This window comes from Phocoena sinus, chromosome 1 (genome assembly GCF_008692025.1).
Source record: "Phocoena sinus isolate mPhoSin1 chromosome 1, mPhoSin1.pri, whole genome shotgun sequence".
Taxonomy (NCBI): domain Eukaryota; kingdom Metazoa; phylum Chordata; class Mammalia; order Artiodactyla; family Phocoenidae; genus Phocoena; species Phocoena sinus.
In genome coordinates, this window is record NC_045763.1 from 130189434 (window position 1) to 130215770 (window position 26337).

General features: G+C 37.5%; 2 protein-coding genes and 1 pseudogene across 3 annotated transcripts in view; 1 reads left to right on the top strand and 2 right to left on the bottom strand.

The window, feature by feature from the left end:
- SLC9C2 (solute carrier family 9 member C2 (putative)) overlaps positions 1-12548 on the bottom strand; it is a 92661-nt gene extending 80113 nt beyond the window's left edge. The window contains exons 1-4 of the mRNA XM_032636184.1: positions 12291-12548; positions 10289-10389; positions 8748-8876; positions 4840-5005 (exon numbers count right to left, since the gene is read on the bottom strand). Of these exons, the coding sequence (XP_032492075.1) occupies positions 4840-5005; positions 8748-8876; positions 10289-10389; positions 12291-12426 (532 nt within the window). The 5' untranslated portion in view covers positions 12427-12548. The remainder of the gene's footprint in view (positions 1-4839; positions 5006-8747; positions 8877-10288; positions 10390-12290) is intronic.
- Positions 12549-16701: 4153 nt separating this feature from the next.
- ANKRD45 (ankyrin repeat domain 45) overlaps positions 16702-26337 on the bottom strand; it is a 56601-nt gene continuing 46965 nt past the window's right edge. For both annotated transcript variants that reach the window (XM_032636202.1, XM_032636195.1), the window contains exon 6: positions 16702-19094. In XM_032636202.1, coding sequence (XP_032492093.1) covers positions 19063-19094 — 32 coding nt within the window. In that variant the 3' untranslated portion in view covers positions 16702-19062. The remainder of the gene's footprint in view (positions 19095-26337) is intronic.
- On the top strand, positions 23968-24372 carry LOC116756048 (annotated as a pseudogene).

A 26337-nucleotide genomic window follows, 5' to 3' on the forward strand; every position in this document is an offset into this window, starting at 1 on the left:
AAATATGGGGTGATGGCTAGAACTTTAGTAGCCAACTTGTGATCCTGAGGATGGAAGCCATACACAAAGGGGAGGAGCAGAATAAACCCCACAATAGACTGCTGTCATTTTGTTTTAAATATTATCTTTTAAAGAGATTAAAAATAAGAAAAAGTCATATTTTCCCATCTGTTTACAATTATGGTATTTTTCATTCTTTTGCGTAAATGAAATTTTCCATCTGATTCCATTTTGTTTCAGCCTGAAGGACTTCCTTTAACATTTTTTGTAGTGTAGGTCTGTTGGTGATAAATTCTTTCAGCTTTTATACGTTTAAGTCTTTTTTTCTCCTTTACTTTTGAAAGATATTTTCACTGAGAATTCTAAGCTGGCAGTATTTTTCTTTTAGGACTTTAAAAATATTGCCCACCATCTTTTGCCTTGCAATATTTCTGAAGAGAAGTCTGTTATGATTATTATTTTTGTTTCTCTGTAAATAATGTATCTTTTTTCTCTGACTGCCTTTTAAATTTTCTCTTTACCACTGGTTTTTAGGAATTTGATTTTTATGTGCCATGGTGTAGTTTTCTTTGTGTTTCTTTGGCTGGAGGTTTGTTGAGCTTCCTGAATCTGTGGCTTTACAGTTTTCACAAAATTTAGAAATTTTTCACCCATTATTTCTTCAAATATTTTTTGTTCCTCCCTCTCTCTCTCTCCCCTCTCTTTAACGAATTGTATATTAAGGCACTGAAGTTGTCCCACAGCTCACTAATGTTCTGTTTATTTAGTTTTTTTTTTTTTTTTTAGTCTTGTTCTGTCTGTGCTTCATCTTGGATAGTTTCTATTGCTACATCTTCAAGTTCACTAGTCCTTTCTTATGCTATGTCTCATCTGATGTTAATTCCATCCAGTGTATTTTTCATCTCAGACATTGTGGGTTTCATCTCTAGAAGTCTGATTTAGGTCTCTTTTATATCTACCATGTCCAGTGGTGTGCTGATAAACCAGCTTTCCAAAATTATAAAAGGCCTGATTTGTAGCATTTGCCAACTTCATGTGCAAACACTCCCACAATAACTAATTCAAAGCTACCAAAGGTTTAACCACTAGCATGCAAAATTCCTAATTATTTAACAACTGGCTCTCATAAGCTGATGGGAGCAATCATACCCCATACTCAATCTTTCTTCTAATTTTTTGAACCAATGGAATATAGTTACAACAACTGTTTGTTTGTTTCTTTGTGGTACGTGGGCCTCTCACTGTTGTGGCCTCTCCTGTTGCGGAGCACAGGCTCCGGATGCGCAGGCTCAGCGGCCATGGCTCACGGGCCCAGCCGCTCCGCGGCATGTGGGATCTTCCCGGACTGGGGCACGAACCTGTGTCCCCTGCATCGGCAGGCAGACTCTCAACCACTGCGCCACCAGGGAAGCCCACAACAACTGTTTTAATATATTTGTCTAATGATTCTATCATCTGCAGCATTGCTAGGTCTGTTTCTACTTATTATTTTTATACTCTCTATGGGTCATATTTTCTGGCTTCTTTGCATGCCTCCCAAGTTTTTATTACAGATGACAGAACTGTATGTTTTACCTAATTACGTGCTGTATGTTTTACCTAATTAAGTTCTGTATTTTTCTGTATTCTTATAAATATTCTTGAACTTTGTTCTGGAATGCAGTTGTTACTTGGAAACAATTTGACCCTTTTGAGGCTTGCTTTTTAGATTTGTTAGGTAGTGCCAGAGAAGCCTTTAGTCGAAGGTTAATTTTCCATTCTACTGAGGCAATAACATTCTGAGTCCTCTACCTGATGTCCTATGAATTATGATGGTTTTCCATGCTGGCTGTGGTAAACATAAGGGATTTTTCCCTCTGCTCCTTTTAGTATTTTTCTACCCAGACTTGGGAAGTTTCTTCACGTGCATGCACTAATGAGTAGTCACCCAAAGACTCAAGTGGGCGTCTCTGCAGCTCTCAGAATTCCTTCTTCAGTACAGCTTTCATTTGTGCAGTAATTCGCCCCATGAACTCTTAACTGCTTTGGCCTTCCTGGACACCCAACTCTGGATCTCCCCTACTCAAAGAAACCACCAGGCTCCACCTAGGTTACCTTTCCCTACATGAAGACCTGGAAACTCTCTCCAGGTAACAAGCTGCAGCAAGGGCAATCAAGAATGCAGCTCTTTTTTTCCTTTCTTGGGGATCACTGTCCTGCACGGCCTGATGTACACTATCTGAGAACTGTTTTTCTTTTTCATATATTCTGCCTAGTTTTTTAGTTGGTTCAGGCAGAAAGGTAAATCTAGTCCCTGCTACTCCATCTTAACTCTAGGAGTTATATAGAGGGAACCAGTGTTCCTGATGAGTTCATGGAGCTGCGGGCCAGCCCTGGACTTCTTTTACTTAAGAGCATAAACCCAAATTTAAGAACATGTGACACACTAATTTAACCACAAATTGATATAGAAAGAATTATAAAACTACATGGTTTTTTAAAGCAGCTGTTTAATATATTCTGTTGCATCAAAATCCAAACTGCTCACATTAAATGACACTATTTTTTTTAATCCAAGCAGAACTGAATCTGATTAAGATTCTACTTTTTTCCTTTGGTGTCTTTGAAACACATAACAATTTAAAATGTATAGCTGGGGGTTCTCATTACTACTATTCTTAAGATACTCTGTGTAGCTGAAAAGAAAGTAAATCTCTGCTTTCCAGTGTTTGATCTGAGTATATGAAACATCAGAATATTCAGATTCTATTTATCTTTACAAAAACTCTCCTGAAAGATAGGATAAATACCAGGATAATACAGAATTTCTGATAACTCAGTGCCTGATTGTGGATCAATATTCAGGCTGTTTATTTCTGTTCTTTGTGCTTCATTATTGTAGCCAATAAAGAAAGCGAAGAAAATAAAAGGCAAGGTAAGTTATAATCATCTTATACTACTACTTGTTACTAACTTCGACTATGACAGAAGACACAAAATACTCGTTACACAGGTTTGAAGATTATTATTAGCCCATCTGATTTAGCTGGTCAAGAAACACTTTAATTCTTCCCTCAGATTCAGTGAGTCAACCAGGAGCAAGTAAAGCATAACGTTTGTTGTATGAAGTTTTGAATTTGATGTATAGTTATTTTTAACAGTAAAACACCATAAGAATTACTCCCCACATTTTTTATTGGCTTAATGTGAACTAACTTATATTCACTAATTCACTGTAAAATTTGGAAAAGTAAAGAATGAAACAAAAATCATCTGTAATTCCACAACCCAGATAAAACCATTTGAATGTTGAAGTCTTTTTCAAAGCATATAATTCCTTTTACTTAATTGAGGTCATACTAAAACTTTGTAGTTTATTCCTTTACAAGCTCCCATTCCAGATTTGTTTTAAAGTAAAAATTGCTTGAGCCCTGTGCATTCTTTTAAAATAGGTAATGAATAGACAAGTTCCTTTTAACTTGCATGTGAACATCCACTACTTTTTTCAGTGGGTCAGGCCACCTCAGACTTAGCTTGTGCAGGTTTTATAGTGCACAAGGGTGCCACATCAAATGAAACACCAGTCACACTGTAGGAACTGCAGTTTTGTATATTATTATGGTAATTTTAGACATATGGCAAAACATATTTTTCCTTAAAAAAGTAATGTATTAGGACAATTAGATAGAAAGGATCATTTTTTATCTAATTCACACAAAGGTAAAGATGTCACTAGGTAAGTATGTCACTGAATCCAGAACATGCACCACCTTAGTATTATTGACATAAAGAAAATATCAACTAAGTCAAATACCTTTACTAGTTTTCTTTTAAAGAAATCGAAGACTTCTACTCCTTTTCTGAAAAAATTTTTGAATATGGAAACAGCAATAAATAAAGTTTATAGTCTATTAGAGCCTCTTACACTCAAGAGATTGCACAAAAGGGAGCAGGAAGGTAACGAGGTAAATAAAACAAGTGGCAAATACAAATGGCTAAAAGAGAAAAAGGGATGAAGAAAAGATAGAAAAAACTATACTTATGGGGAAAAAAAGAGAGAAAGAGGACAGGATCAGACTCTGAGAAATATCTGGCACAATTTAGAATATCACCAGCAAAAGTGTCAATACCTCATGTTTTCTCAACTGTAAGTATAAATGGGTGTAAAAATGGGACTATCACCTCTCTGGTGGGTTGTCCCGCCCCAGTTGTAAGGCAACGTTTTTCCACTAAATATAACTGAAACCTTAAAATTGGTTAAATATTTCTGAGTCAAAAACAGAAATCATAGCATCTAACCATTTTATGTTTTTACTGCTGTGTTAATAAAACAGGATATTTCAGAGTGCAATTACCTTTTACCAAATAAGATGGGAAGTAATGAGAACCCCTAACCCTCTTGGGAATAAACTTTTATTGAATATCATATTTGCCAGACTATACTTTCACCCCATTTCTTTTAAATAAACTACAACTCTCTCTCCCACATGCCCAAGGTTAGCTGCTCCAAAATAAAGGCAGTTCTAACAAGAGGTACCTAGGCCTCAGAAAAGTGCCATTAGAGGTAGAGATGAATCTCTACCTTGTGGCTTAAAACTCAATGGAATGGAAGAATGCTTACTTTTATCACCTTCTAGAAAGATAACATTTTCTCTTGAAAAAAATTATTTGAGATTATTCATCCCAGATCCCAGGTTGCCTTATCCACTTTGCATACTTTAATCAATGCTCATCTCCAAGAGAAAAAAGCACAAATATCTACTCTGCTGGATACACAATTCGTGCAAGAAAAATAATATCAAAAGGAAATAATTTATCCTCATATCTTCAAAATAAGAGAGAGAAATAAATCTGACATACCAATAGTTTTCAGTGAATTCACAGAATGAACAGGATCTGTCATGCCAAGGGTCATGCTAAAGAAGAGGCAAGATTGCAAATCCCATGAATCTTTATTGGATTTCAGAACCACATATCCAATTACGATGAATGCCGTAGAGAAGCTAATTAATCCGGTTAACACAACCTGTGAAATGAATTCATAACACAGTATTAGATTTAACACCTAAACATGGTATGACTGCATTTACTCTTGTAAGAATCAGATCTTGTTATATATTTTATACAGTTACTCGGGAAGATAAATGTAAAAGGTATTCTAGTTTACCTGCCTCAAAGAAACCATCCCTTCCAAACAAACGAAATACTACCTGACTATGAAAAGACCAATTCACCCATCTTTCTTGCTGCTATTCCAGCTTCACAGTTCTCCACATCAAAATGTTCTAAAATGGAATGCAAATTTTTCTTGCTTCTGTGTAAAACATTTCCTGGTGTTTCTGAAGTGATGATCTGCAGGGCTCCAGGCAGAAAAAAAGGTAAAACAGTGGGCAAAAAGCACACGCCAGCTGATTTGGCTCCCTTATTAAGTGCTTTCTGGAAGAAGCCATGGTCAGCAAACTTTTGTATACATTTCATTGCCCAGCGGTTTTCTAACACTACCACATCTGTCAGGGATGCTGGGAAATGTAGCACTATTTTACACTGGGCCCACTACCATTGTACACAAAATACAGTAAGTCACTCTGTTAGTGAGAAAGAAAGGAATAGGCAATCAGCAATGCCTGCCTTAAATACAGCAACAGAATGCAAAACTTTTAAACAAGCAGAAGGAACAAAAAGGATAAAGAAAACTGAATCAATTGATTTTTTAAAATTTATCTTTAATTTACATACAGTAAAATTCACTCTTCTGATGTATAGTTATATGAGTTTTGACAAATGCATACAGTCATGTAAACATGACCACAATGAAAAAACAAAGCAGATCCATCACCCAAAAAAATTTCTTCATGCTGTCCCTTTGTAGTCAATTTCTTCCCTCATTCCTACTCCCTGGCAACCAATGATCTGTTTTCCAAAGCTATAGTTTTGCCTTTGCTAGAAGGAAGGTCTATGAATGGATGAATGGAATTATACAGTATGTACCCTTTCAAGTCTGGTCGAGTCTTAGCGTAATGCATTTGAAAGTCTTCCATATTGTGCCTATCAATAGTATTCCATTGTAAGATGTGCCACAATTTCTTTATTCATCACTGGCTGAATAACATTTGAGCTGTTTCCAGACTTTTGTGATTTTTTTTTTCTTTTTCTTTTTTTGGCTGTGCTGCACAGCTTGCAGGATCTTAGTTTCCCGACCAGGGATCAAATCCACGCCCTCTGCAGTGGAAGCGCTGACCCCTAACCACTGGACTGCCAGGGAATTCCCCAGACTTTTGAGATTATGAATAAAGCTGCCATAAAGATTCACACAGAGGTTTAGTAGAAATTAAGTTTTCATTTCTCTTGGATAAATACATAAGAGTGGAATTGCTGGGTCATAAGGCAAGTGTATATTTAACTTTATAAGAAACTCCCAGACTGTTTCCCAAAGTGACTGTACCATTGTGCAATCTCAGCAGCAGTGTACGAGAGTTCTAGGTTCTCTGCATTCTTACCACCACTTGGTACTAATCAGGTTTGTTATTGCTGCTGCTGCCATTCTAATAGGAATGCCAGTGGTATCTCAGTATGGTTTTAATTTATATTTCCCTAATAACATTTAAGATGTTGAGCATCCAATAACAAAAAAACAAACAACCCAATCCAAATATGGGCAGAAGACCTAAATAGACATTTCTCCAAAGAAGATATACAGACTGCCAATAAACACATGAAAGAATGCTCAACATCATTAATCATTAGAGAAATGCAAATCAAAACTACAATGAAATATCAACTCACACCAGTCAGAATGGCCATCATCAAAAAATCTAGGAACAATAAATGCTGGAGAGGGTGTGGAGAAAAGGGAACACTCTTGCACTGCTGGTGGGAATGTGAATTGGTACAGCCACTATGGAGAACAGTATGGAGGTTCCTTAAAAAACTACAAATAGAACTATCATATGACCCAGCAATCCCACTACTGGGCATATACCCTGAGAAAACCATAATTCAAAAACAGTCATGTACCAAAATGTTCATTGCAGCTCTATTTACAATAGCCAGGAGGTGGAAACAACCAAAGTGTCCATCATCGGATGAATGGATAAAGAAGATGTGGCACATATATACAATGGAATATTACTCAGCCATAAAAAGAAACAAAATTGAGCTATTTGTAATGAGGTGGATGGACCTAGAGTCTGTCATACAGAGTGAAGTAAGTCAGAAAGAGAAAGACAAATACTGTATGCTAACACATATATATGGAATTTAAGAAAAAAAATATCATGAAGAAGCTAGGGGTAAGACAGGAATAAAGACACAGACCTACTAGAGCACAGACTTGAGGATATGGGAAGGGGGAAGGGAAAGCTGTGACGAAGTGAGAGAGTGGCATGGACATACTACCAAAACGTAAAATAGATAGCTAGTGGGAAGCAGCCGCATAGCATGGGGAGATCAGCTCAGTGCTTTGTGACCACCTAGAGGGTGGGATAGGGAGGGTGGGAGGGAGGGAGACGCAAAGGGAAGAGATATGGGAACATATGTATGTGTATAACTGATTCACTTTGTTATAAAGCAGAAACTAACACACCATTGTAAAGCAATTATACTCCAATAAAGATGTAAAAAAAAAAAAAAAAAGATGTTGAGCATCTTTCCAAGACATTTACATATCTTCCTTGGTGTTTCAAATCTACTAAAATCTTTTTCCCTTCTAAATCTATTTTTAATCACAACAAATATTACCCCCAAAATCCAAAAAAAGCCCATCAGAGATTCTCAACCTGGATAAAATAACAAAGTCCAACTGTATATTATCAAAAAGACATCTAAGCATAAGGACATCAAAATCTTGAAAATAAAAGAATGGAAAATTTTTAGCACGCAAATACTAACCAAAAGAAAGCTAGTATAACTATAATAATACCAGATGAAATTGACTTATGACAAAGGCATTATTTGGGACAAAAGGGTAACTAAATAATGAGGAAAAAATTAGGAAAATAACCATACTTCAACAAAAATCAAAGAGTTGATATACAAAACACATTCTCTGATCACAATGTGACAAGAGAAATGATCATTTAGAAGCCGTATTTGGACATTTAAAAATGACTTTTAAATAATTAACAGGTCAAAGAAAAAAGTATAATAAAATTTAAGTAGGAGGGATAAAAATGAAAACACTAAAATCTAAACATTTGAGGTTAATATAAAAGAGTTGTTACAGGAAAACTTAAAACCTTAAATGTACAAAATGCAAAAATAAAAAAGCTAAAAGTCAATCAACTAATACCTAGCTCAAGATGTTAGAAAAGTACAGAATAAAATCAAGGAAAATAAAACATTTTGAAAAGAAAAATAAAATAATCTGGCAAGCATGATTAAGAAAAGAAAGAGAGAGAGAATGCATAAATAAAACAACCAGAGCAGTGAAAATGTACAAATCTACAGATAGACAGCTGAGATGAAGTCAGAGGTGGGATTAGGATCCAGGTTCTGCCGTTTATCAGCCTTGTGACCTCTGAACTACACTCTGCTTATATGTGAAATGGAGATAATAACTCAGTGCCTAGTCACAGTGGTCACTCAGCAAATATTCATTCCTTCTCCCTCCCCTCAACTCTCTTTAATTAGTGGTTTTGCAGAATGAAGGGGATAAAACAACTAAAAATGTGAGATTTATGAATTATTAATCTTCTTCATAGAGAGTCAGATTCTCTGTCAACATGAATAAGCAAGAATGGACCATAATTTGTCTTAAAATGTGTTCTTACCTGCCAAAACACATTCTTGAGTATATAGAAGTCCACATTCAAAGCAGCCATAAATATAATTAAAGGTGAAAAATAACAATAAATTGAAAAACTTGGTGTTCTTAGAAGAGGGTAGACAACTTGGTGCATCTAAAGTAACAAAGGCAAACAAGAAATTAGTTTGCTACCATTCTGAAGTATTAGAAATTAAGTTGATGCTCTGTCAATCAATATAAATTTTATAATATTCCAATTTGCAACTAATGAGAGATTATCTACAAGGCCAGTCCTGGGGGTCTTGTGGTAGATTTCCTGATCTAACTAACCATCCACCTGAGTTAAATGCATAGTCCTCTACTCACCAGAAACGTGTGTGAGTTTAGGCTACACAAACATTGCTTGTGGTAAGTAATCAGTATTTTCAAAAGTCGTACTTCACCATCGGTGATCCCTGAGGTGATTTTAGGTGGTTCACAGATAGGTATTTTTTATTTGACTGTTAGATAATTATTTTAATTTGCGTAAGAGGAAAAAAAGAACTGTGCATGGATACTTGTGATTTCACAGATATTTGCTTAGGATTTTAAAATCTTTCAGTGAGTCAAGTAGAGAAAAATAATACCTAGATAATAGTACAGATCGTGTATATAGGACATAAATCATGAAGGTTATACACAGATGAATGGAAAACACTAACAACAACAATGACTGAAGTGCTATAAATATTCCCTCCTAAAAAGTCTTTGGCCCAATTAATAGTTTAATCTTCATTGCTTAACATCTCTGTGCCTCAGTTTCCTCATCAGTAAAATGGGAACAGAGTACCTACTTCCACTGGGTTGCTGTGAGGATGAATGAATTAACTCAAGAGTTAATAATAAGTTAATAAATTTATTAAAAAGAAAACAAAGAACTTAAAAGGGAGCCTGGCACATAGTTAACACTAAAAAGATGTTAGTTGTGTGGTGTTTCAGAAGAATAACAAGAGGCTTTTACAATCCTAAATAGGTACAAGCATTGTCTCCACTTCTTTTTAAATAAAAGAATGAGTGGAGACAAATTGTTGTTGATCACACAGCTATACATTTGAAATCATGTCAATAAATTAAATTAATGAAGTTTTTCTTGGATCTATGTTTCATATGATGCACGCTTTGCATTTAATCTGGTAGTTAGAAAATAGTAACCTTGCTTCATCATGACAGTAACTGTTGCCTTTTGTAACTAGAGTCTCCGACGGTGCTGAAGACAATAGCAGGAGAAAGTCCAGTGTATGTACAGGGGAAGGAAACAAGAGTAAGGACCAAAGGCAGGTGACGAAGAACCCAAGAACGCAATCACATTTTACTCACTTCCAAATTACTGCTTTAAGTCTCTCTAATTTGTTTCCTTTCTTGGATGGTTTTCCATTTTCAAAAATTTAACACCAGATAAATTTTTCTCAGTAGCTCGTCACATAAAAGAAATAATAATTCCACTCATTCAGGGATGGGGATGGGAGTTGACCTTGTTTTTGGTCTTTGTTCTTTAATCTATTCTCTAAGTTTTCGTATGTACGTCACCTCAACAAAATTGTAGGCCAGTTGTCCTATCAAAAATCCAACAAGAGAAAGAATCGTCAAGACAATGACTTCAGAATTCTTTAAAAATGCCCTCAGAAGTCCTAAAAAAAAAAAATACATGTATGTGTTATTTGGACATAAGGTATGGTTTAAAAACAATTTAATATTACCTCTCTCTAGGTATTTGATTTTAAACTTCCTCTGAATGTCATATCATCATGAATAAACAACTGACAGCTGTTAGAAATGCTGTCTCTTAGTATAAGACACACATAATGAGGCATCACTCATAGGTGAATTTGGAAAATACTGAAGTTCCAACAACCTCCCATTTGCCCACCCAGTGGCACGTTAGGATCACTGTATGGGTATCTTGCCTATGGATCTGATGATGAGAAATTATGAAAAACCAAATTTCATACCTATAAAGTATGCCTTATATTAATCATTACTCCTCCTAAGCTACAGTAACATATATTCTATAGTTTTCTTAAAAGAAATACTTTTAACTGAGATCTAACCATAGGGAAAACTGCCTTCACCAGCAAGTGTGAAAAGACACTAGCTATCCTATTTATATGTATTTTCTTGCCTTAAAACTCCCTACTCTAAGATTATTCAGCTCATCACCTCCTGAGGCAATATATCGACTATAATCCAATTAATTTATGCCTAAAGGCAAGACTCATTGGCATCTCAGAGTCTGCATTTCCTTCCTTCCAGCCAGAGGTCATGACACATCAGTAAATATTTTTTGAATACTTCTTATGCATAAAGCTAGCCAAAGAAATGCTTCTCAAACTACTTCTGTCATGCCCTTTACTGCTGGAGCACTTGTCTCTATGTAATCATAAAGGATCCAAAGCTAGCGAAATACATGGTCAACAGCACCTTCTGGTACCAAAAGGGACCAAGGTCACTAATGAGTGTTTTAAAGACCCCAGAGAAAGCAATTTCATTCCCTGAAATGAGTAAAATTGAAGTTCTTCATATGTATTTGCTTCGTTGTTTGTTTCTTTATAGTCTTCCTAGTTCCAGAAAGGATTTTAAAGCAGCTGACATTTTTCCCAAATAAAAAAACTTTTAAGGGGACTAGAAAATTTTCTCTAATTGCTAGCACTGAATTATGGAATAACGCATCTGTGTTTTTTAATACGTTATTTTATCTGCATGAGTATCATTCACCATACCTATCGAATTCTTAACCATTGCTTAAGAGACCTTATAGGTGAAGCTTTTCCTAATTCCCCACTAGGGGGTGGGTGGGTGGTGCATCTTCCCTAAAGAAAAATCACATAAAAGCTATACTAGAATGGACAAAATTGATGATGTTAACCAAACAAGTTGTAATCCATATATCTGAGTTCTATTTGCCCCGTTTGCCCTCCTCTCATTCCAGATATTTTGGTCACGTTAGGCCTGGCAGGCCATCAAGCAGCCAAGCAGTGTGAGGCTCTCCCTCTCCCTTGTTACCAGAGATTCTGGACCATACCTTTATAGTTATACTAACGACACTGCATTGTAATTATCTGTCTGCCTGTCTCCCCCACAAGAGGTCTCCTTGAGCTTAAGGACTATCTTATTCTCCACACTGCTGTGCTCAGCAAATGTCACTGAATGAAGGAGCACAGTATAGGTGATACTTACAAATAAATGAAACAAGACTAATAGCATTCAGTAACATCTTATAATTTCACTGGCCCCCTGCTTTTGTTATAGTTGTGATTACTTTCTGCACTAAGAAAGGTTCAGAGGGCAGAGGAGAGATGAGGTATAAAAACAACCACCTTGGGGCTTCCCTGGTGGCGCAGTGGTTGAGAGTCCACCTGCCGATGCAGGGGACACGGGTTCGTGCCCTGGTCCGGGAGGATCCCACATGCCGTGGAGCGGCTGGGCCCGTGAGCCCTGGCCGCTGAGCCTGCGCGTCCGGAGCCTGTGCTCCGCAACGGGAGAGGCCACAACAGTGAGAGGCCTGCGTACCAAAAAAAAAACAACCACCTACCTCCCAAAACAACAGTGGAACATACAAGAATTGGGAAATGCTCCTTTGTTGGCATGTAGTCAGCTGACCGTCCACAGAGTAAATCAGGCTGGTTACCTTCTTTTTGCACCCAGAAGGACACGTTTGCTTTTGCCATTGCTTTTTCAGTCCCAATTGATGAACCTGGATGAGAGTTACTGTTGACACTTTCACTAGTACAGACTAATCCGTTATGATACACAAAAATGAAGACAATGAGACTTGCCAGGACCCAATCCATCCACATTCTTTCTACCTAAGATTATACCATACTCAGATATAAGCACATTTCTTCTTGCCACAAGGTACATGTTAATACTGCCTGTTCCACCTTTGCTCTAAGAACATTAACAGCAGTGTTAGTGTTTCTTCCTCATACTGCTCCGTGTGTATGGGGGAGGGATTGTATTGATTTTTGCACATACCATTTATTGTACGATTTTGCCTTCTCCATTGGACAGTGAGTTTCTTGAGGGTCAGGGCTGACTACTGATTTTCCTTAAGGCTGTGCACACAGTATGTGGCACACAACAGGCTCTCCATAAATATTTGATGAACTGAACTCTTTGAGGGGGAACTCTTTCTCCACGGGTACAAATCATTCTAGAATTTTCTTTTACTACTGCAATCCCTTGTCCCTTTTTTCCTCTCTCAGGCCCCTCCAAATCCAAAATGGCAAATGAGAAACAAGGTCAAAGCTGAGTCACGTCAGTTAAGGTTGGGGATGGGGAAGGATGTGAACTAACCTCAAAACAAAGGAAGAGACAAAAGTTGAGGTTTGCTCATATGGTAGCTTTGAGTGAATTAGAAAAAGTCTCCCTTGCTAACAACAGGGCACATGGCTTGGCACATGAATAATAGGCTGGACTTCAGCCCCAATACCCACCCCCATCACAGCTGCCCCTTTGTGTAGGACATAGCTTGCACAAATCTATGTGGGGTCCTGAGAACAGCTCATTCTCTTTTTCTTTTCCTTGCAGCTAGAGTTAACCTAAAATTCCTGGAGGCTCCTGAAGTATCCCCATTATTTGTGGAGCTCATCTTTGGATATTTATTTTGCATTTGTTTGGTCTGCAAGCCACAATGATTCTGGTGTGAAGCAGAGGGTGGGCCAGAGATGGGATTCAAAACGTTGTATCTTCAAATCTGTCCCTCAAGTAGCACTTCACATCCTTGGCACCTTCACAGCCCACTCATCATTACAGCATCACTCTCAAATCAAGTTCTCTAAACTGTTAAGACCAGCAATACCTTCTGCCAAAGCTAAGCAGGTTCAGAGTTGAAATCAAGATGAAGGCACTCGAAAATCAAAAAAAAATGCTCAGCTCTGTGTCTGTTTGCCACAGACAGTACTGCCAACTGATTTCACATGAAAGCATTTCCATGCCTAATTCCTATTGGTTTCTTGCCAACTTACTTTCATTCTGATTGGTTACACACATTATCCCCACCCCCAATCCAGAAAAAGCTAAGTGATCCCAGTTCCAGGGAAATTTGCATTTCTTAATGCTCAAGCTGTGTCTATACATACAACTGTTTTAACTGATTTTCTCTGCCTGATGTAATGGCTGAAATGGTCATGGACCATGTAGACAGAACCTCCTCCTATACGGTTTTTTAATATATACTGTTTTTCTTTCTTCAACCCTACCCCTTTTCAACACTGCTTTGTCTCCCCTCTGACTTTTTCATTCATCCTTTTCTGTTTTCTCTTTTTCCATCTCTCTTTTCTTCTCAGTGGAGTTTCGCCTTTTCCTCCTTAACTCCTATTTGTCATTGGCTTTTGGTCCTTGAAGAAACAATATCACCCATTCTTCACAGGACAAATGCATCCCAAATTCTGTGATGCCTAACATGATATCTTTACCTCAAATCTAATCATTAAAAACAAATACAGCATAAATTTAAACAAATGAACAAGCTATTAATTTGTAGTTAACTTTCAAGGAAGTTATTTTGTGACAATGAAATTCTACCCTCTCATCCCTGTGCCTCACTAATCAAATCCTCTTCCCCTGGGCACCAAGGATAATACCACAGCAGTGAGATTACTAACTCTGTCGTCGATCTTCTCCATCACTATATCAAGGAAACGTGAACAAACGAAAGTCCCAATTCCTACTTGAGACTAAGTAGTATCAGTCAACAGCTCTATGTCTCCCTCTGACTGCAGCAACCACCACTGGCACTCACATGCCATTCCCCTAAAATAGACGTTTGACAGCGTTTTGTTGCTGTCATCTGGTATGGTTCTTTTAAGCCACTGGGTCCATCCCTACCATAAATCCCAAGGACCATGTTGAAAAAAAAAAGTCTTATTCTCAGGCTGTCTCCTGAGAGACCCATTCTTTACTCATTCCCATCCTGCCCTTACTGAACTCTTCTGGTTACCAAGTTCACTACCCTTTCTCCCATTTTCATCTTAACCTTATCTACATTGCTTGTCACCTTGATTTCTCTCCTCCACTGCAATGCCTCAGGTCACTTTGAGTCATGTCCTTCCAGTTCTATCTAGTTCCTATCTCACTGCTGTCCTCTCAGGCTCACCTGGGTCACCCTAGACCCTCCAGGTAAGACTCATACAGTTTCACATTTCCAAAGTCAGATTCTCCATGGCTTTTGGAAAAATACTCATACCTCAAGAAAACTTGAACAAAATTCATAGAGTCGGCTCTAGATTACATATAGTTCTGAGAGCTACAGATAGCACATAACTAAAATACACAGAGATGATCACATTTCTCTACATAACAGTATTTCCCATAGAGCAAAAAAGAAAGCAATAATAAATGTATATTTCACCATTTTTGGTAGAGCCAGTTGAACAGACTTTGGTGGCTTTGAATGTTGAGAGGTGAGAGGCTTTCCAGTGTGTTTCCCCCAAACTCCATCTTTTGACGATAGACTATACTGTCTGACTAAGACAGGCACATGACAGGTTGATTAGTCATAGTTCCCCAACTCCCTAACACTGTGATTGGTTCAGAGCATGGGACTCAGACAAGAGCAATCAGATGATGCCTTGATATATATACCATTATTGGGAGAGAGCTGCTCTCTTTCCATTTGAGTTTAGTTGTGGTGATGACTGCCTAGAACAGCTAGAGGCCACCTTCCCAGCTGCACTGAGAAAGCCCACCTCAAGTCTGAGACTGAGAAAAGCCTTTCTGAGTCTGAAAGTTTCCATGACATACCACCTGGATATCTCTGAGGTCTTAAAAAATGACCTCACAATCCTGCCTGAGATTTTACCTTTTCTCAGAAGCCGTTTCTTAGTTTGAGAATTTTCTGCCATCTAGAAAGGCTAGAAATGAGAACTAATTTTATTTTCAAACCTAGCAAGTACTGAATCCTTTATATTTCTTTTAAATGTTATTTGAAAACTGAACTGTTCCTTTTCAGCTCATCTCTCTCCTCTCATATTTTAGTAGGAGAATCCAGGTGGCAGTTGAACACTGGAAAAGTCCTTAGCACGATCACTGAGCTCATTACTTAGACAAAAGTGTGGCCAAACTTACCACCATCACATAACAAGGGCCCCTTTTCTCCAGCTTCTAATAATATTTTCCTCTCTTTCCTGTAAATTCCCACTAATAGCCTGCTAGACAGCCTTAAAGATTCTGCTAATAATCTAAGGCTCTGCAGGCTTTCACTAACACTCCCCTCTGGCCCCTTCCAGCATCTGCCTACTACCCAGTCCCAAAATGGCAACGCCACATTTTAGGGTTTGTTATGTCAATTTCTCACTTCCTGGTTCCAAAATTTTTATGCTATACATTGCTGCATAACAAACAGACACAAACCTTAGTAGTTTAGAACGACAATCATTTATTTGGCTGAGATCAACAATTTTGGCAGGGCTCCACAGAGGCTTGTCTCTGCTCCATACAGCATTGGCTGTGGTGGCTCCACTGGAGGATCCACTTCCAAGATGACTCACCTGTATCACTGATGACTGCTGGCTGGAGCTCAGCCAGGGCCTCAGTGCCTGTCCATATGGGTCTCTCCAAGCCAGCATCTCAAGCGAACTAGGTAGAAACTGTATCACCTTTTATCTTTTATGATCTATGGAAATCACATAGTATTACTTCTACTGTAATCACAGGACTGCCCAGGTTCATGATGAGAGAACAGAGACCCACCTCCCTATGTCAGGAATGTCATGACCGTGGGATGGGAGATGCGACCATCTTGGAAAATACAATCTATCACAAATTAGATGAAACATTGGGATGGATTATCAGCCCTTTATAATTTGGGGCATCATGGTAGCCTAAGTAGCAGTCTGACTGCTTTAGCTCAGTCTAGAGCAGTTCTCAAAGGGTAGACCACATGCCAGTTGTGATTCATAACAAAATTCCATCATAGATAACGAAATGAAAACATAAAAGTCTATAATAAAACTTAATTTATTCACCTTAAAGAGTAGAGCCTTATACTGAAATCATATCTTCCCCTTTTTTGGTGTTAATATGTCTTTTTTTTATTAAATGATAGCAATAACAGATAATAGCTGTTTTCTTAATGATGTCATACCAATCTCCTCCCTTTTTTTTTTTACAGTTTTCTAATCAATGAAAAAAAATACAAAAGCCTAAGGAACCACTATCTAGAAGTTATCAGAACACTTAATGTAGCCTTTGCTTTACTACCTCTCAAATAATGTGATTTTTAATTTATTAGTATGCACCTTGAAATAGTAATTAATTATTCTGTGGGTGTGTGGGAAAAGTCATGCAGCTACTCGAGTAATAGCTAAAACTCAAAGTACAAGGACCTTTCACACTCCTGTGAATATACTTATAATTCAATGCAACAATAGGTCACAAGACATATCGTATCTCTCAAAACATACTAAAGTAACAGATCTATAGATATAAATGTATATTCAGACTGTCACAACAATGAAATCTTTGAAATGAGATCCAGGAATTCCTTGGTAATCACCAGGTTCATATTGCCTAAAAAGTAATGTGGCATTCAAGAAGAAAGTTTAAAAATAGACAATTAGAGAAGAAACTAGATATACAGTCATAATGCTAGACGTGTGTGTGGCTTGTCTTCTGGAGGAGCTGGAGTGGAAATAGGGCACTGACACTAGCAAAATATGGAGAAAAGGATTCAGGATTCATTTCTACTAAGGCGAACAAGCTTTATAGATGAATGAAGACTACTGAGTTCTATGAAAAACGTGGCACCGAAAGAGAATTCATTCAACTATTATTTACTAACTTACTATGTTACAGGTTCTTTAGGAATGAAGAAAAACAAGACAAAGCCCCTACCCTCAAAAAGCTCAATAGTTCACATGTGAACAATTAAATAGAATACAGTATGAAGCTATTAATGCTATGGGTGCCCCAAAGAAGGAGGGATTAATTCTTCCTAACATTGGGGATAGAGGTCATGGAATGGAGAATTACAGATTGCCTCGCCAAGGGTCAGGATTGACTTTTTTTCAGCTTTATTGAGGTACAATTGACAATATAATTGAATATTGTCATATTCGAGATCAAGGCTCAGAAAGTGTAGAATTAGAGTAGAAATGACAAAAACGGCACCTGGCCTTTTCCCAAATTATTGCGGTGCTTAAAGATAATAGACTTCTCACAATCTACAATATTAAGAGAACGGAGCAAACAAAGGTCTTCTTTGCACTACTCCATAAATACCCACTGGATCTACCAGAGAGGGGAGTGAGAGTCATTGCCCTTTTCTTCTGCTTAAAGCAACTGAAACTGAATTGCTCATACATAAAAAAAAAAGATCTCAAAACTTTTAAATTTGTGAGACAGTGTTACCTCAAAATCATGGTTGAGAAAATGCCAACTGACAAGGAATTACTGAATTGCTCATTTCTTTTCCTTCCCCTCAACAATGAAAAACTAGCTTTCAGGATGGGACAAAGAGGAGAATAATTTTCTTTCTATAAAACTTTTCCGGAAAGTCACAGAGTAGTAGAAGGTTCAGGGACTCTTAGACAAAGTAGATAAAAGGACATTCCAAATCACTAATATGAAACCAACAATGATATCTAAAATGTAGGTAATATAAAACAAAAGGAAAATGGCATGTAATACAGATATAATAACTATATTGCTAAACCTGCTGAGTAGGGGAAATCTAAATATAAAACTAAAGAGATTTGTATTTATTAATTTAAAGACAAGGGTGTTAAAGATAAAGAAACAGGAAGATTTACTAAGAGACTATATCCCACCTTAAAGGTGAATTTTAATTTGGACATAAAAAAGTAATAGCTGTATAAGCAGAGGACCCTGATCCAAACCATCCTTAATATTTCCTTGCTCCAGAATGTCATCCCATAGCTTCCCTTTTGAGAGAGGGAGAACAAATTTTTCTTCTGGAAATGGCCAACATGTCTTTTTTTTTTTTTTAATAGAATTCCTCATTTGAACAGCAATTTCCTGCCTCAGTTACACAGAAAATTGTTAGATTCTCTAAGTAGCTTTTAAAGCTTCCATATGGTCTTTGTGAGTGACTCACAGCCAAGTGCTCTCTGGAAGGAGTACGTGGAACTCACATGAAACTGACTTGCGGAGGCAGAGGCAAGGCCAGAGAGTCTGGACATAAGCATGCTGAATAGCGTAAAACGAAACAAGGGTGATTTAATTTCATACTTAAACATTTTTATAAAACCCCACATCTATTTAACTTCAGTCGGCATGAATAGGTTTGCCTTTATAGATATAGAAGATGCGGCCTTTTATAAGACTTCTTTTCTGACCATGGCTTAGAATACAGATTTGGCACTTTTCACTTGACCTGAAAGGAAGCAGATTTTTAAATTACATTTAATTAGCTTGCTATAGCAAACAAAAATGAAGCCACTTTTTAAAAACAATGGGCATGAAATAAATCATAATGTCCAAGGCGGAACCAGTCATTAATGAAACCTTGATGCTTGTATGTCAGTTCAAGTATTCCCACCTTTTTTTCTTAATATTTAAAGCTGTGAGATCACACTTACATAATCAGTATTACTGTTCCTAATTCAGCCATGTGAATAAACTGCTTAACCTCATGTGTCTGCACTTTCTTCATTGTAAAACAAGGGGGTCATTTCAGAGATTCCATCAAGATCTAACATTTCTATAATATGAACATGCAAGATACTGGGGTGCTCGGAGGGGACAGAGAGGACTTGGGTAAAGAGGCAATTTTTTTAAATTGAAGTATATTATATTTACAATGTTGTGTTAATTTCTGCTGTACAGAAAGTGATTCAGTTATACATATATATGTATATATACATATATATTCTTTTTCATATTCTTTCCCATTATGGTTTATTACAGAATATTGACTATAGTTCCCTCTGCTATACAGTAGAACCTTGTTGTTTATCCATTCTATATATAATAGTTTGCATCTGCTAATTACAAACTCCCAATCCATCCCTCCCCTACCCACCCTTGGCAAACACAAGCCTGTTCTCTATGTCTGTGAGTCTGTTTCTGTTTCGTAGATAAGTTCATTTGTGTCATATTTTAGATTCCACATATACGTGATATCATCATATTTGCCTTTCTCTTTCTCTAGGTCCATCCATGTTGCTGCAAATGGCATTATTTCATTCTTTTTTATGGCTGAGTAGCATTCTGTTGCATATATGTACCACACCTTTATCCATTCATCTGTTGAGGGACATCTAGGTTGTCTCCATGTCTTGGCTATTGTTAATAGTGCTGCTATGAATATAAGGGTGCATGTATCTTTTTGAATTACAATTGTTTCTGGATATATGCCCAGAAGTGGGATTGATGGATCACATGGCAACTCTATTTTTAGTTTTTTGTGGAACGTACATACTGTTTTCCACAGTGGCTGCAGCAATTTACATTCCTACCAACAGCACAGGAGGGTTCGCTTTTCTCCACACCCTCTCCAGCATTTGTTTCTTGTAGACTTTTTAATGATGGCCATTCTGACTGATGTGAGGTTGCACCTCACTGTAGTTTTGATTTGCATTTCTCTAATAATTAATGATGATAAACATCTTTTCATGTGTTTATTGGCCATCCGTATGTCTTCTTTGGAGAAATGTCTATTTAGGTCTTCTGCCCATATTTTAATTGGGTTGTTTTTTTTGTTATTGAGTTGTATGAGCCATTTGTATCTTTTGGAAATTAAGCCCTTGTTGGTGGCATCATTTGCAAATATTTTCTCAAAGCTTTTAAGTTTGATTAGGTCCCATTGGTTTATTTTTGCTTTTATTACTACTGCCTTGGGAGACTGACCTAAGAAAACATTGCTACGATTTATGTCTGAGAATGTTATTCCTATGTTCTCTTCTAAGAGTTTTATGGTGTCATGTCTTATATTTAAGTCTTTAAGCCATTTTGAATTTATTTTTGTGTATGGTATGAGGGTGTGTTCTAACTTCATGGATTTACATGTGGCTGTCCAACTGCCAGCACCACTTGCTGAAGAGACTGTCTTTTTCCCATTGTGTATTCTTGCCCCCTCTGTCAAAGATTAATCAACCACAGGTGTGTGGGTTTATTTTAGGGCCTTCTATTCTGTTCCACTGATCCATATGTCTGTTTTTGTGCCAATGCCACACTGTTTTGATTACTGTAGTTTTGCAGTATTGTCTGAAGTCTGGGAAGGTTATGTCTCCTGCTTTGTTCTTTTTCCTCACGATTGCTTTGGCAATTCTGGGTCTTTTATGGTTCCATATAAACTTTAGGCTTATTTGTTCTAGTTCTGTGAAAAATATCATGGGCAATTTGATACGGATCACATTAAATCTGTAGATTGCTTTGAGCAGTATGGCCATCTTAACAATATTAATCCTTCCAATCCAAGAGCATGGGATATCTTTCCATTTCTTTGAATCATCTTCAATTTCCTTTATTCATGTTTTATAGTTCTCAGCATATAAGTCTTTCATCTCCTTGGTCAGGTTTATTCTTAAGTATTTTTTGATGCAATTTTAAAAGGGATTTTCTTTTTACATTCCCTTTCTGACATTTCTTTGTTCGTGTAAAGAAATGCAACCAATTTCTGTATGTTAATCTTGTATCCTGTTACCTTCCTGAATGCAATTATCAGTTCTGATAAGTTTTTGTGTGGAGTCTTTATGGTTTTCAATATATAGTATCATGTCATCTGCATATAGTGACAATTTTATCTCTTCCCTACCAATATGGATATCTTTTATTTCTTTTTCTTGTCTGATTGCTGTGGCTAGTACTTCCAAAACTATGTTGAATAGAGGTGGTGAGAGTGGGCATCCTGTCTTGTTCCAGATTTTAGCGGGAAGGCTTTCAGCTTTTCACTGTTGAGTACTGTATTGGCTGTGGGTTTGTCATAAATAGCTTTTATTATGTTGAGATAATATTTCCTCTATACCCACTTTCATAAGAGTTTTTATCATGAATGGATGTTGAATTTTATCAAATGCTTTTTCTGCATCTAATGAGAGGAACATGTGGTTTTTGTCTGTTATTGACGTGGTGTATCACACTGATTGACTTGCATATGTTGAACCAACCTTGTGACACTGGGATAAATCCAACTTGGTCATGGTGTATGATCTTTTTTATATGTTGTTGGATTCATTTTGCTAGTATTTTGTTGAGAATTTTTGTATCTATATTCATCAGAGACACTGGCCTGTAATTTTCTTTTTTGGTTGTGTCTTTGTCTGGTTTTGGTATCAGGGTGATGGTGGGAGTGTTCCCTCCTCTTCAGTCTTTTGGAAGAGTTTGAGAAGGATCGGTATGAGTTCTTTGTATGTTTGTTAGAATTCTCCTGTGAAGCCATCTGGTCCTGGACTTTTGTTTGTAGGGAATTTTTTTTATAACAGATTCTATTTCACTTCTAGAGATCAGTCTATTCAAATTACCTATATCTTCTTGATTCAGTTTTGGTAGGCTGTGTGTTTCTAGAAATGTGTCCATTTCTTCTAAGTTGTCCAATTTGTTGGCATGTAATTGTTTATAGTATTCTCTTATGGTTTTTTTGTGTTTCTGCAGTATCAGTTGTGCTTTCTCCTCTTTCATTTCTGATTTTATTTATTTGGGTCCTCTCTCTTTTCATCTTGGTGAGCCTGGCCAGAGGTTTGTCAATTTTGTTTACCCTTTCAAAGAAACAGCTCTTGATTTTATTGATTTTTTCTATTGTTTTTTAAATCTCTATTTTATTTATTTCCTCTCTGATCTTTATTATTTCCTTTCTTCTGCTGACTTTAGGTTTTGTTTGTTCTTCTTTTTCTAATTCTTTTAGGTGGTGGGTTAGTTTGTTTATTTGAGATTTTTCTTGTTTCTTGAAGAAGGCCTGTATCACTGTGAACTTCCCTCTGAGAACTGTTTTTGCTGCATCCCACAGAATTTCACTGTCATCTGTCTCAAGGTATATTTAATTTTCTCTTTGATTTCATTGTTGACCCATTGATTTTTTTAGTAATTGATTTTTTTTCTCTTTTCTTTTTGACTGAAAAGAGAAAAAAACTGCAATTGACTTTTTTTCTCTTTTCTTTTTCTGTGGTTGATTTCTAGTTTCATGCAATTGTGGTCAGAAAAGATGCTTGGAATAATTTCTGTACTCTTAAATTTGTTGAGGCTTGTTTTGTACCCTAGAGTGTGGTCAATTCTAGAGAATATTCCATGTGCACTTGAAAAGAATGTGCATTCTGGGGGTTTTTTTTGAAAGTAATGTCCTGAAAATATCAATTAGGTCTAACTGTTATACTGTATCATTTAGGATCCCCGTTGCCTTAGTAATTTTTTTGCCTGGAAGATCTGTCCATTGGTGTGAGTGGGATGTTAAAGTCTCCTACCATTGATGTATTCCCAACAATTTCTCCCTTTTTGTCTGTTAGTATTTGTTTTATGTATTTGGGTGCATATATGTTGATAAGTGTGATATAATCTTCTTGTATTGATCCTTTTATCATTATATAGTGTCCTCCTTTATCTTTCTTTATGGCCTTTGTTTTAAAGTCTATTTTGTCTGACATGAGTATTGCTACAACTGCTTTCTTGTCATTTCCGTTTGCATGAAATACCTTTTTCCACACCCTCACTTTCAATCTATATGTGTCCTTTGTCCTAAAGTGGGTCTCTTGTAGGCAGGATATTGTAGGCTCTTGTTTTTTTATTCAATCTGCCACTAGATGACTTTTGATTGGAGCATTTAGTCCATTGACATTTAAGGTAATTATTGATAGATATGTATTTATTGCCACTTTAAACCTTGTTTTCCTGTTGATTTTGTATTTCTTCTTTGTTCCTTTCTTTTTGTTTTTCCTTTTGTGCTTTAATGATTTCTTTTATATTATGCTTGTGTTCTCTTCTTTTTGGTTTTTATGAATCTATTGTATGCTTTTGATTTGTGTTTACCCTGTTTTTGAAGTATGTTAACCCCTTCCTATATCTACTTTCTTTAGACTGATAGTAAAATAGGCTCAAACACATTCTGAAAAAAATAATCAACATTTTCTTACTCTCCTCCCCCACACTGTATGATTTTGATGTTCTATTTTACATCTTCATGTTTATTCTTTTGCTGTTCATTGTGGTTATCATCACTTTCACAGAAAAACCTTTTTTATTTTATTTTTTAAAATCTGTGTACTGCTCTCTTCTTCAGCACAGCCTATGGAAGTGGCAGCCATCTCCCAGTCAGCATCATGGTTGCCCTCAGACTCCTCGTAAAGCCCAAGGTTGTCAAAAAGAGGACCAAGAAGGTCATCAAGCACCAGTCAGATCAATATGTCAAAATTAAGCAGAACTGACAGAAATCCAGAAGCACTGACAACAGGATGCACAGGAGATTCAAGGGCCAGATCTTGATTCCCAACATTGGTTATGGGAGCAACAAGAAAACAAAGCAGATGCTGCCCAGCAGCATCTGGAAGTTCCTGGTCCATAATGTCAAGGAGCTTGAAGCGCCGCTGCTGTGCAACAAATCTTACTGTGCTGAGATTGCTCACATCTCCTCCAAGAACCATAAAGCCATTGTGGAAAGAGCAGCCCAGCTAGCTATCACAGTCACCAATCCCAACACCAGGCTATGCAGCAAAGAAAATGAATAGGGGGCTTCCCAGGTGGCGCAGTGGTTGAGAGTCCACCTGCCGATGCAGGGGACATGGGTTCGTGCCCTGGTCCAGGAAGACCCCACATGCTGACGAGCGGCTGGGCCCGTGAGCTATGGCCGCTGAGCCTGCGCATCCGGAGCCTGTGCTCCACAGCGGGAGAGGCCACAACAGTGAGAGGCCCGCATACCGCAAAAAAAAAAAAAAAAGAAAAAGAATAGATTGCTCATGGGCACATTGTGTTTGCGTTAATAAAACCATGAAACTTGACCCCCCCCAAAAAAAATCTGTGTACTGATTTATTTAAGTAATTTACTTTCCAATTGTGATTTTCTCTTTCCTATAGATTCTTGCTTCTTTTCTATTTAGAGAAGACCTTTCAATATTTCCTTTAGAACAGGTTTAATATTGCTGTATTCTTTTAGCTTTTGCTTGTCTGAGAAATTCTTTATCTCTCCTATTTTAAATGATAATCTTGCCAGGTAGAGTATCCTATATTGCAGATTTTTCCCTTCAGGACTTTGAATATATCTTGCCACTCCCTTCTGGCTTGCAACATTTCTGTAGAGAAATCAGCTGATAGCCTTATGGGGGTTTCCTTGTAATTAACTCCTTGTTTTCCTCTTGCTGCCTTTAGAATCCTCCCTTTATCTTTCACTTTTGCCATTTTAATTATAGTATATCTTGGTGTAGGTCTGTTTGGGTTCATCATGTTTGGGACCCTTCGTGCTTCCTGTACCTGGATACGTGTCCTTCTTTAGGTTTGGGGAGTTTTCAGCCATAATTTCTTCAAATACATTTTTGATTCCCTTTTCTCTTTCTTCTCCTTCTGGGATCCTTATTATGTGTAGACTGGCGTGCTTTATATTATCCCATAGGTCTGTTATATTGCTTTCAATTTTTTTTCATTTGGCTTTCTATCTGCTGTTCTGATTGGGTGATTTCCATTATTCTAACTTGCAGATCACTTATTCGTTCTTCTACATTATTCAATCTGCTACTTATTGCCTTAAACTCAGCTTTCATCTCAGCAAATAAGTCTTTTAATTTGTCTTGGTTCCTCTTTATAGTTCCTGGTCCTTTTTACAGTAATCTGCATTTCTATCAATAGCCCTTCTTAATTCCTTCAGTATTTTCAGTAGCTCCTTTTTAAACTCGGTGTCTATTAGACTGAAGAGGTCTGTTTCATTATTTGTTCTTTCAGGGGAATTCTCTTGATCTTTTAATTGGGAGTGGTTCCTCTCATTCTTCATTTTACTTATATTTCTCTTACTCTATGAGTTTAGTAGAAACAATTATCTACTGTGGTCTTGAAGGGCTATTTTTATGTAGAAGTGTCCCTGTGTAGCTTGTGTGGGTTTAATATTTTTGGTGCAAGGGCTGTTTTTTAGTATGGATGGCTGCCACATCTTTCCTCAGCTGGCTGTTATCCCACTGACAGGGATATGACTGATGTTGTGGTGAACAGAGTACGTGTTGGATGTTGAACGGGGCCTCCTCTTTGCTCTGTGGTTGTTACAGCCCTGCTGGGGGCAGGGTCTGCTCCCTAGTTGTTGGCATAGAAGCCCCCAGATTCATTTCTAAGCTGCAGTGTGACGTAGGCAGGATTGGAGCGCTCCCACTGGAAGAGAAGCCACTGAGTATTCCTCCATTGGAGCTGTCCATCGGGGAGTGCACTCTGTGATGTCACCTGTCACCCACTGCATGAGCCCTCAAAGTACACTGTTGTGCACACTACCCTCGCCCCACCTCCACTGTGGGAATGCAGGCTATCAGCCCTGGTGCCCCTCAGGCGCTGTGATCACAGCCACCAGCACAGATCCATAGGCGTCAATCCACTGAAGTCAGGTACCAGGACCACAGCAGTTGTGCACCTGGACCTGCCATGGGAGCTAGGGAAGTAGCCCAGCTTCTGGCCCCACTTCCACGTGCATGCAGCCACAAAGCCCACAGCTGCTAAGGCCA